The sequence below is a fragment of the Pagrus pagrus genome (genome assembly GCF_965226575.1).
Source record: "Pagrus pagrus genome assembly, chromosome: 7".
NCBI lineage: Eukaryota > Metazoa > Chordata > Actinopteri > Spariformes > Sparidae > Pagrus > Pagrus pagrus.
The window spans coordinates 16,716,743-16,729,242 of record NC_140191.1 but is presented as its reverse complement, the minus strand read 5'-3'; the positions used below and the strand labels follow the sequence as shown (position 1 = coordinate 16,729,242).

General features: G+C 41.6%; 1 protein-coding gene across 7 annotated transcripts in view; it reads right to left on the bottom strand.

The window, feature by feature from the left end:
- Positions 1 to 12,500, bottom strand: part of creb5b (cAMP responsive element binding protein 5b) — a 52,711-nt gene that overhangs the window by 33,920 nt on the left and 6,291 nt on the right. For 5 of the 7 annotated variants that reach the window (XR_014622940.1, XM_084357032.1, XM_084357033.1 and 2 more), the window contains 4 exons: positions 5,248 to 5,325; positions 4,403 to 4,496; positions 2,673 to 2,791; positions 733 to 890 (listed from right to left, as the gene is read on the bottom strand). Coding sequence is in view for 6 of the 7 variants with exons in the window: in XM_084357032.1 (XP_084213158.1) it covers positions 733 to 890; positions 2,673 to 2,791; positions 4,403 to 4,496; positions 5,248 to 5,325 (449 nt within the window). In the remaining variant the exon portion in view is untranslated. Of the gene's footprint in view, positions 1 to 732; positions 891 to 2,672; positions 2,792 to 4,402; positions 4,497 to 5,247; positions 5,326 to 10,889; positions 11,216 to 12,500 lie in introns of those variants that run through there. The other 2 variants (XM_084357036.1, XM_084357037.1) reach the window with 2 other exon arrangements.

The window sequence follows — 12,500 nt, the reverse complement described above, 5'->3', positions numbered from 1 at the left end:
GGGTTAAGGGACTGAATGAGGTCAGTGGAGCGTCTTCATGAAGAAGAAAGTGTTTATAAATGTTTGTATATGGTAATGAAAATGTTTCTGATATACAAAGAGAAACGTAGAGTTTATAAAATCGTACAACCTCCTTGACCAATAAAACCGCAGGTAACTAACAGAGCAGCACACTACACAGATTGTTAATAATATTGTCTATACCTGCTGATATTAATCACCTGTAGCATCGCAGTGCAGAGAAACAGAGCTCTGAGGTTGTGGCTGACATTCCCATACAGTGAAAGGGAACTATTTTGGAGCATGAAATGCTAAACCGTTGTAAAAGCAGTCGCGGCTGAGGCTTCAACAATGACCTCATCTTGTCCTCTGGGACCCTCTTTGGCATGCTCTGCTGTGGGACAATACTGAATGAACAGCAAAACATGAATCGCCGGCCCCCACACAAACTGCTCCAAATGTAACAGAACACTGACATTACCTCAGAGAGTACGCAGGGATGACAATCAGCACAGACACAAAAGGACCAGGCTGAGCCTGAGGCTGTCGCTATAACAGGGGCACACTTGAGGTGAGAGGATACACTCCGGTATCAACACCTCTCAGATCATTTTCTTTCTGTTAGCAGTTCTTAACAGTGCCTCTATGACTTGGTCATAAAGAAGAAACTAATTGAAATGGATGCAAAAATAAAAACACAAACAACGCCTCTTCTCTTTCTGGCCTACTCACCCTATCTGTCTGTTGGTGGATGGAGCCTGAGTGATGACGGAGCTGGACTGAGGAGAGGGCAGGGCCTGCTGGATCACTATGCTGGTATCATGGTTGCCCATCCGTGAGTGGGAATGCTGGTGCTGGCCTTGGCCTCCCTGGCCATGCAGTGAGATGTTCTGCAGCGAGGAGAGAAAAGCAAGCAGAGGTTAGGGATCTGTGAAGAGTTCTTCCAGGCAAGTTGTATTTTTAGCACAACTCAAGCAATTACAACTGTTTGGCCTTGGGCTCCATTCACCCAGCTTGAATGGGTAATGAGAACCTATGTAAACTATCATGGACAGACGTTTTCTGAGTTTAGTTGGGGAAACATTGAGAGTCAAATGAAGACCAGGTTTCCTTATTGGTATTTGCACAGCAGGACAGGTTGTTGGTTTTTACCTCTGTTAAATATAACATCCCAAAATAACCCTGTACTACAAGAAACAATTTACCTCCAAAATCAGTTCACATACGTTGGCATCAAACAAGCAGTTGAAGTAACAGCCACAATCACCAAATACAGAATAAAGTCACAAAATGTTTTTCTTTGTCTTTTATGACAGTAAATGAAGAATCTGTGGGTGTTGGACTGTTGGTTGGACAAAAGAAACAATTTTGAAGATGTCACTTTGAGCTCAAGTTAATTGTGATGAGCATTTTCAAAACATTTTGACATTAACGATTACTTGAATAAAGGTAGGGAAGGCGATTGTCGAGAAAGATAATTTATTGTTGAGTCTCATTCCCAGGTCAAATGAGACGTAACCATCAACTATCTTTCTCTAGAATGGCCTTCCCTACCCTTAATCTTTAAAATAACCAACAATGAAAATAATCATTAGTTGCAGTACAAGTATGAAACAATATATCTCAAAGCTCAACTCACATATCTTGGCATAAAACAAGCAGTGAGCTGAATTAATTTGCATTGAGTCATATGTGAAAAAGCCATAAACATCAAATAAACAAGAAGGATAAAGTAGAATACAATAGTTTACCTGACAAGTACCGACCCTGAAATACACATAATTTTCACTCCCACAGCATCTTGCTCCGACTCGTCTCCTGCTGACTTAGCAGAGCCTCCCATCATAAACCACACAGGCTGGGGAGGCTAGACGAGGCTGACCTGAGCATAGACGAGCTCCAGAGCCAAACCACCCAGACGACAGCTTAGCTACAGCGTGCTCTGCACATCTCTCCAGACATTAGATAAGCAGTCTGTCTTGTGGTGATTTGACTAGTACAGGTGTTTCAGGTGAAACCTTCAAGGGCCTCAGGGGCAGATTTATAATGCATAAATGATCAGGTCTTTTGTCAAATGTCAAAGCCTTGCGACGCTGTTCACATGAGAACGTCTGGCCGGGTCTTTCACTGCTGCCACAAAAGTCGTCTCAGGGGTCTGTCTTTACTTCTGGGAAGAAACAGGACTCCCGCCCTGAGAGGTGGTTGGAGAGCTGTTTGAAGTTACAGGTGGAGAACCTGATCTGTTTTCTCCTCACCTGTGGTGGGTGACAAATCTTCACCTGCTAGCCCTGTCTGTCACTGTCAACAAGACTGATGAGGATCGGGGGAACGTGGCGTTAGGGGCACTACGAGGGCTGAATGTGCAACTCATGACTAAACTTGAGTGGAAAAGGAGAAAACATGGCAGAAATGTCGGAACCATTTACATACCTTTGGTTATCAGCTCTTTAACAAGTGAGCAGAGTGTGGTTACATGAGGTGTTGATGCACTGAATCTATTAAAAGTGTACCAGCTCACAGTGTGTGGGCTGCTATTAAAGACATGACTGATGATAGCACCTGATAACAGTTCATAGCCATCTGACCTAACCCCTGTGGGTGGCTGTGGCTTTGGGTTGACCGAGGTAGTTGTTTTCAGCCTCAGGCTTTCTTTGTTCTCCACCCAGCAGTACCTGTTTACTGTCTTCTTCTTGGGCCTTGCAAAACTCCTGCTCAATGGAGCAGTCCAGTTCACTGAACAATCCCACCTCCTCACAGTTCTTCAAGAAGCGTGTTGGTGTGGGCGTCTGGTCTGGAAGTCAAGAAGAGGTTTTTCACATTTTAGATTTGAAATCTAATGTATGCATGTAATCTAAATGTGTGCATTTATAAAATAATAATCATGGTATTTCTGGTGCACACAAACACAAACACAAGCCAACAGACATCTACAGGAACGACTAAAGTCTAAAGAATGTGCACTGGTATTATGTATTTGCACTGTTTTAAGGAAAACATAACCTCCATTCTGTTAGTGAGAGAGAGATACTATGCTTGACAGCCCCATTTCAGCTGATAAAGTACAGATCCCACTAGCAGAGTGGGGGTCTCATTTGTTGAGCCCAGTCAAGCCGCGGCATTCAACTTGACGTTGTGGGGGGTGCACGGAGATCAGGTTTCAGACAGTTGAAGGTGATTTTAGGATCAGGCTTGTTTCAAAGGCTAAAAGCATACTTGTGGTCTGTTTATCCATTCTGGCGAGACTGGGGATTGACTCAAACTTTCATCATGACCTGTGTGCCCAAAATACAAATACACATTTTCTTTTTGGGGTGAAAATGTAACAAGCTCTATTAATAAGAAAAAAGAGAGGAATGCCAAGTTTAAGTTGAGGATAACACCAAGAAAATGGGGTTAACTTTAGGTCAACAATAATAGTAGTAAAAGTTATAGATCATTTTGGTGAACAGCTTAAGGCGTGTAACCATGTGTTGCTGAGCTGTAACTTACAGTATACGCACTGACCACTTTATCCTGAGTTCAAGGTCTCAATAAGAGAAATGGTCACAGCTGTAACTCAGTCGACAGGCGATAAGAACACCCGGCCTAGAAAATCCGATCCCGCTGTCCACTGAGCGTAAATAATACAGAAGACACAATCACGACGGCGTGGCTCGAGCCGCTCACACTGTTGTTGAGTGTGGTCTGGCAGTTTCTAGGAATGAAGATCTATACTTATGGATTGGCCTTGGCTTGTCACTTGTTAATGCAGTGTACTGTACAATCTATGATTCGGTGTTTCTGTGAACGGTAGATTAATGTGCTGATCAACATGTCACCTGGGACTTGTCCACCCCACTATCAATAAAACCTTCTCCTATTGCCTCAATTGTAAGATTGAGACTAATGTCACCTGCACATCCTGTGCACCCTGCTGCCGTCTGCCAAGAGATACAGAAGTGTCCGCTGCAGTCCCACCAGACTACAGAGCATTTTCGAAAAAGTTCTATTTTGATGACTTGATTATTTATTCATTAATTTATATAACCTTTGTTTTTGTGTGTAGCATAAAAGGACTACAAGTGTAATCTCATCATACAATCTTGTGCTGGATAGTGATACTAAATCTTGATCATCACACAACAGAGAAGAGAAATTTAGCTTAATATGCCGATTTTTCCAGTCATATACGTCAGCGTCTGTGGTGTGCGTAAGTGGTATGCACTGAACAGAGCTGAGCTGCAGTGTGTCATATGATTGACATTACTGTAAACAACTGGTATAAAGGGCGCCATAAAGTTTTCTGATGATAGACACGTGTGTCTGGGCATGAGTCACCAAGGCACACACCTGCAAATGAACTACAAGTTGAACCCTGCTGAGGTAGTGTGTGTGAGTCTGTACTGATGTAGCCGTAACTCACCTGATAACATGTTGTCGTTCTTTATAGAGGGGAACTTAAGGGTCATCTCATGTTTGTGTCGATGTATCATCAGGTGGTCCTCCGTGGGGAATCGCTGTTGAGTTTTTAAAACATAGGATTGTAAGACTGTCACAATACCAGAATTTTAAACTTCTATACAAAAGAAATGATAGTCGATACTTCTTTTGGCCACAAGGAAGAAGTCCTAGGAACTCAAAATAGGATCTTTGTTTAAATTAAAAAATATATATATATACACACAGTATATATATTGAAAACCTGCACAGAGTCCTAGTGCAGAAAAAGTCACTGAACACATACCAACACGTTTGTATTCATGTTAATATCTGCAGCCATGGGTTGAAAATCTGATTCTAGATCTGTTTTTTAAATGCTTCAGCACTTTCGATTCTATGGAACGCAGATACGGCATCATACTCAACATGTGGTTTTGAAAAATGATCATAGTCTTGATACTTTTGCCAACCTAAGTCTGTACAAAGACAAATAAGTGTTCTGTTAATAATTTATAAAAACAAATAAACCTGTACACAGAAGCTTTAACCCAAAATAACATCCACTGTTACTCTCCATTTCAAGAGTTCATCCTATCAGACAATCAGCAGTGGTGTTGACTTCAAAGAGCTCTTTTTTCTATAGGTGCTTTTACACCCACAGCCTTATTTACAGTTTGTGTTTCACTCAGTTCCATGCTATTCTGTTTCTCCCTTATGTGTGAGGCAGTAACCCACTCCTTAAGCCTCCTCAATGTAAACCTCTTCATATTACAAGCAGACGTACACACACACGCACAGCGTCGTTTTGTTTTGTCTCAACACACTCACCTGAGAACAGCCAGGAGCGTTGCACACGAACGGCCTTTCCTGGTCTGAGTTCATCACTCTGGCCACCTTCTCATAAAACTGTAAAAAACCACAAAAGAAGAAAGTGGGAAGAGGAGGTGAATGACTGAGTGAGTTTCCCCGCCAACATCCAAGAGGTAAAATACACTCATTGTGTAAAGCCATGACATAAAATTGCCAGTGCACCTGAAACAGCTGTGTGGTTATTTCTAACACTAAACATACAGTTTTCTCACGCAACACTAATCTACCATCTAGAGCTGCAACGATTCGTCAATTCATTGATTTCATGCAACGATTTGCTGCCGTAAATGAAGAGTCTTTAGGTTTAGACTGTTGGTTGGACAGAGGAAGCAATTTGAGGAAGTCACTTGGGATTTCTGGGAAATTCTGATGAGCATTTTTTGACATTTTATACACTAATCGATTAAGCATTGAAAAATAATCAGCAGACAACCCTACTTGCATCCACTTAAATAACACCAAAGCTAAGATTTGAGTTTTGAAGGATTGGGAACACTTGTACCAATAACTGCAATGCACGAAAGCGTACAGCAATAATGTATTTTACACATGTACTGTGGTGGGTTTCAGCTTCAATTTGCGTAGGAACAATGACGTGATTGACCAAATTTGAATTTCCAGGCAAACACCACCACCATGCTGAAACCACAGCCTCAAGAAGGTGTCTTATTGTGTTCATTCTGACCACAACGTGTGGTTTAGCACATAAAGTCTGTCAACAACAACTACTGCCTAATGGTAATGTGAAAAATCCCTTTCCCACTAATTCACCTACACAGTGAGACAAATTGAACTTTAAATGGCATGCACTAAAAAGTAATCATATCCCCTTTTTGAGTGTCATTCTATTTTTGAGATTCGGTCACATTGTACTGACTTATTCAGTTGGCACACGTCTCATAGTGAGAACATGAAAAGGAAGTGGTGGCAGAGCAGTAATGCATGAGGGACGGACACAAGGAGCAGTGTATTTTATAACACAAGTTCGTTTTAAAGCTCACAAATAGGAGACAATATATTCGCTTACTCTCAACGAGTGCCACATGTGTGTTTTTATAAGTAATTGCTCATTAGGCTACAGGTATAGCCATGCATCACATCAAATGAGCAATGGCTTCAGTTAATGTTCTAGATGCTTTAATAATTTACAGTTAGAGAGAGGACAAACTTTCCCAGAAAAGAGGAGTTCCTACCTGTGCTCTGCTGGAAAAGTACAAACTGAAACCAGACACTCGTAAAAATTAAGGGCCTACAAATTCTGTAAATATTACCCTGTCCGTCTGTTTACTTACAGCAACTCAATCATGCACAACAACAAGGAGGATGCATTCAGCTTAACAATATTGAAAACAGCCCGACTGTATTTATGTCAGAATGTCAGAGAAGAAATAATAACAGGTGCATTTAAACAGCCTCTCAAGATCAAACCAAGGGCAATGAGTGTATACTGCATGTTGTTGAAGCAACTGAACACAACACTGATGCACGTTTAGACAGAATTACAAATTATGGTACAGAAAAATGATTATTTCATTATTCTTCTCTGCCTTCACTCTACAATCATTTCTGATGACTGCTAGCTGTGGTGCCACAGTTTATTTCTTATTTCAAGTTCATGTCAATGCTTAGTGAGAATCAGTGTAGATTACTGTCATTACTGATGAGCAGTGACTACATGCCAGTGCTTCAGATGCTCAGCACTTTCTGACAGCTGTTTTTAACAGATGTTAAGTGACCATAACAAGTGTTAAACTAGTCTTTATTAATCCCCTCCTCAGAGCAGCACAGCACTGAGGGACCACCTTCAGCTCTGAGTCAGTGCCCGGATCAATAGTAGGAAGATTCCCTGAACCCTGAACACTCAGATCTTTTGATATGACATATGCGAACATGCAGGAGAGCTCGGGTGAGGTTTGAACGTTCAGGGTGCCTCACATTATTGACACTCAGTTTTTATTCCAATAAGTGAATTAAGTCTTCACAAACTATTTGAATGGGGCCAGGATGAATAATGGAAGTTAGTAGGTGTACAAAAAGTAAAAGCTAAATGAAGAAATCTGGGGATTAAGAGTCCAAAGTAAACAATCTGCAGCTATTTTTCTGTTGTTTTCTTCTGTCGCCATCATGTAGTACTGCTCCAATCCCTTCAAGCAAACGGATCAAAGAGGTCTGTTCAGAGAAAATTATTCGCCAACTATTTCGAGTGATCGTTTCAGTCATTTTTCAAGCATAAATATCAAACATTTTCTGGTTCGAGCTACAAGGATTTGCTGCCTTTTTTGTCATTTATTACAAATAATGACGAGTCTTTAGGTGTTAGACTGCTGGTTGGACAAAATAAGTAATTTGAAGATGTCACTTTAGGCTCTGCGAAATTATAAGGAGCATTTTTCACATTTCTTTTCGACATTTTAGAGGCTAAAAGATTCATCGATTAATTGTGTAAATAATCAGCAAAATAATGGATAATAAAAATAATCACTGGTTGCATGCACTCTTGATAATGACTGGAACATCTGCAGTATTTACAGCAGTGAAACTGCACCCAAAAGTTCTCATTTATCACCTGCCACCATCAACAACTCACCAAAACCAAATCGTATCCGAAATCCAAGTCAATACCGCACGTCTCATGTCGGGCATGAATACCTTCATACACTATGTACATGTGTGTCGCTTTCATGGGTACAGACTATTTCCTCAAGCACAGTCAAAACACTCAAATGTTGTGTTATGCTAAGCAGTGCTGTTTTCCTAACAAGCTGTACTTCATGAGCGAGCGTGCAGAACAGGGTTCTGGACAGGGTCTCTCTGTCAGGGAGCAATGAGCCCTGGTCTCTCTTTCTGTCACCAGCTCACTCCAGCTCTTCTACAGGGCCCCTGAACACTCACCTGGTTTCCTTTGACACAACAAACACGACTAACACTGCTGATCCTAAACCAGAACCAACACTTGAGACCCGGGATGACGGCAACTGTAGAACCAGGGCTTCAAAAAGCCAACCAAGCGCTGATTATTCATGTCTTGAATCAACATTTTAAGCCACGTTTTTAGCTCAAATACAGTTAGATTGAACTTCTAGCTGTTTGTACAATTAATAGTCTTTTCTGGCTTTTCTTCCTGAACATCTGTACGACCATGAATCACTTCATTTAAAACTAAAACTTTATAATAAATCAACAGAAAGCTCTTGTGAAAAACAAGAGAGTATTGAACAGATGCAAAAAATTTAACTTTTACCTTCCTGTTTCTCAAAAAAGACTCGATCATTTCATCACATTTACCAGGAAATTCAAACCATATGACGCATAAAACTTTTAACCATTAAATTCTGAGAATGCCTCTGCGAATTATCCAACAGCTTTCACACTTCAAATTATCAGTACTCAAGGCCCCTTTTCTTGGAGGGGGCACTTGGCTCTCATTTGATATCAATGTTTTAGTTTAGCAGAGGAAATTTGGTTACACTTTACATTAACTACGTCCTGATGTGTGCGAGGGGAAGGATTAGGGGGTCCGGCGTTCGATTTCAAGAGGAGCTGGGGAGGAATTCTCCAGGTAGGGCGCGTATTAGAATTTAAACAATATGCTGAAGGAAAAGAGGGGTTGGGGTGCAAAGGCATATGGGGTTAAAGCAAGCACAAACATGCGCAGCAATTCAAATCCCCTGCTCCCCATAGCCTGGGCCTTTGACAGCACAAGTTCAAGGCAGGATCACGGCGATCCCTGAGGCGGTGAACATGGCCCTCTTAGACGATGTCTGTCCTGAACTTCTGCTCTGCAAGCGAATGTGTGACAAAAAAGAGCGCTGTGATGTAAAAACCTCAAGACCTATCGATCACTGCTCTCTTCCACAACTAACACAAAAAGACACGACCATGACACTAATTCATACTCACAAAAAGTTTGTATATGATTGCTGGAAGAGAGAAAAAAGCCCTGGAATATATTTGTATTAAAAATGAGCAAGTCTAAATAATGGAATACATACAACTGTTGAATGAACTGTGACTGATGCTATGATTTAAGTTATTTGACCCATTCCTGCATTAGCACAATCATCACCAGAGGAATGTTTCACCTTGAGCACAAGCGACAACCATCAACAAATAAAAGGTCAGATTTTATTACAGCAAAGAGCCGCTGGACTGCAATCAAGCTGTAAAAACTGTGGGAAGAATTCGATCTGTATCAAGGTTACTAAATAACGGGAGATACCAGTGACTTTACAGTCTTTTTTAAAAAAAAAAAATGTATTAATGTAATTCTTCACATTTAGATGTGCCTTGACCAGCTGGATTCACTTCGGTGGAATATTACTGAATTAAGATTTTGATGCAAATGAAAAACTGATTTATTATGAGCCTGGTTAATTATATCTATTTATTTTATCATTGTTTTTGCTAAGGCTTCTTGCAACAAATAAGTAAACATGCAATAAAGAGAATTCGTCTAACAAACTTTTCCTCAAACTGCTGCTGTCATAACTTTAATCCATTTAAGTACAACGGGGCCTTGTTCTCCAGAAAAGCCCGCCTCAGTCTGTATTAAATGACCAGAATGACTAAAATCCTCATCAAACTTAAACACCTTATTACCAGGTGTCATTAGCACAGCCAGTTAAAGGGACACAGTAAAACTGGGTTGATGTAAAGCAGCGTGCATGAGAAACGATTGTCACATTAAACATAATGACAGCGGAGAGTAATCAAATGATTAAAACATCTTTCTCCTTTCTTTTTTTTTTCTCCTCCTTCTTCTCCGAGCCGTAAAGCGCGCCTCGTCAGCACAACCTTCCTGAAAGTAACCCTCAACATCTCAGCGCTTAATCAAATATCGACTGGCCTGCAGAATGACGTAATGTTGGACACTGCTGTTCAAGAGAAAGGGGAACGTAAATTTCACGAGAACACGAGCATCACTCATCTCTTTTTCTTTTTTCCTTTTTTAAAAAAAAAAATCTCTTTACTTTAACTGGCATGACAGCAAAAACCACCGAGCTATCATTTTCCAGCCGGTCGCTGGTGAACCGCAGCGCGCGGAGAGCCCGGGACGGACGCCGGCTCTGCGTATCCCGAGATGGGACAGGCATGACAATGATGCAGGGGATCCAAAGCGGTGAGGGGGGTAGGACTGATAGGAAAACTGGAAGACGTGCCAAATTGGTGCGATAATAACATTTTTTTTTTTTAAATCCTCCTTTGCAGTGAGCCTTTGTGTAGTTTTCAGTCGGGTTTGAGATGAATTCCTGCAGACTTGTCTCCGCTGCTACCTGACAGACGGACGGACCGAGCAGCAGCAGCAGCAGCAGCAGCAGCAGCACTTGACTCCGCGTTCAACTTCCAACAACAAGTCAACGCGCAGACAGCGAAGTGAGATGACAATGCGCCCACTCCAACAGCACCAACACGACCCGTTAGACCGTCAAGTTGCACGCGTAAAATTGGAGTAGAGAAAAACGAGGAGAAGGAGACAAAAAGGGAAAAAAAAAAAAATCATCTTGAGCAGGACCTGCTGAGGCGAACAACAAAACAAGCTGTTGCATGAAGAAAAGGAGGAGAAAAAGTAACGAGGATCGCTCTGAACAAACACAACAAACCTGCAGAGGAGCGTGCACGGTCCCCTGCATGCTGATATCGAGGTTTTCAACTCACCAAACAAGTGTAGAAAATGTGAAGCAGTCTCTCAGAAGAAACCACGTTGGACTGAGAAAAGATTACAATACGATCTATTTAGAGAAGCATAACGTCACCCCTGGTGACGTCACGTGGGATTCCTGAACTTCTAAATCATTGCGGTCCGCTCGGAGGCGGCGCGAAGCGGGGCGGGCGGGGTTTGCAAACGCACGCCCAGAGAGGCATGGACGGACCACTGCTTGGACCCCGAGTGGGTGTGGTGCGAAGCCGGAGCTCCTGCTCGGATCAGTCAGACATGCTAATGAGCGCGCCGTGGTGCATCTTATGACTGATAACATAACGCTGCCGACTGTCTGACAAACAGTGACCTCAGTGAACCGAGTGTGAAGTGAGATGCGATCACACGTGTCATCACTTGGAAGACAATAAACACGCAGGAAACATCACAATAGCCTATTCGACCCCCTCTAATAGGCTGATATAATGCACATGTTTCTGTTATAATAAACACAGAAGCCACTCTGAACTTCCTTACATTTGAAATGGGCCTTTTTATTAAAGACATTTTGATTTGTCATTGCAAGAAAAGCACAGTTGTTACTAATAATGTTAACAATAGATCTGCTCTACTCAAGTGTCCCAGAAAGTGTGACATAAAGTCAGCATGCCAGTCAAAATGTACTGTGAAAAGGGATTATGGGATTAACTAGATACAGAGACGAAAATAAAATCTGAGAAAAAACTTAAACAGTAGGCCTATTTTTCAGAGGGAGTTTTCTTTTAATTGCACTCCAAGGTGTTCACATAGTGAGGGAGTTTTATGATGGCTATCCACCTGTGTGTCCACAGGCGGCTGTCTGTAATGCAGTGACAGTAATGGCCGGATTAACTGCAATGGGGCCCCAAGGTAAAAATGGGTTGTTGGGCGTCAATTAACTCCCCCATTTTTCCTCCAATGCTACCTGGCCTCAGAGTTGCTGCGTGATAACTTGATCAAACACAAGTTAATTTTGAAATATGCAACATGTGAGCTGAAAAAAAAAACTGAAAAGACAATTGTCTTAAAAGTAGACCGTGTTTAGATGAAGAGATTTAAGACAAGAAAATATACAGTAACAGGAGCCACCGATCATCAGTGGTGCTGCCAGGGGGTGGTCAAGGGAGGCTACAGCCACCCTCGTATTGTTGCATGCATAACATGCTTCCATGTGATATTATACATGAGGTACATGCATATTTTTCACGATAGTTAATGTGAAAGAAAAATAACAAATGCATAGCCAGTTAGCCGCTTCTGGACGGAGGATGGCTTTTGGTTTTCTCCACTCCAAGATTTTAAAGACTTCTGGGAGCGCCACTGACTATCATTCTGTTTATCATTTCAATTAGAATAGCAGGCCTGTCCTCATCAGAAAAACCACCATATAGATCGAATATGAAGCAGCTTATTACGATCCATATTTAAGTTTGTTGTTTGGAGGTGACCTCTAAAAAAGAACAGAATAGATTTGAATAAATCTTTATTGTCTACCAGGGTGGATATTTGTCTTAGGCTCTCCAGATACACAACGACT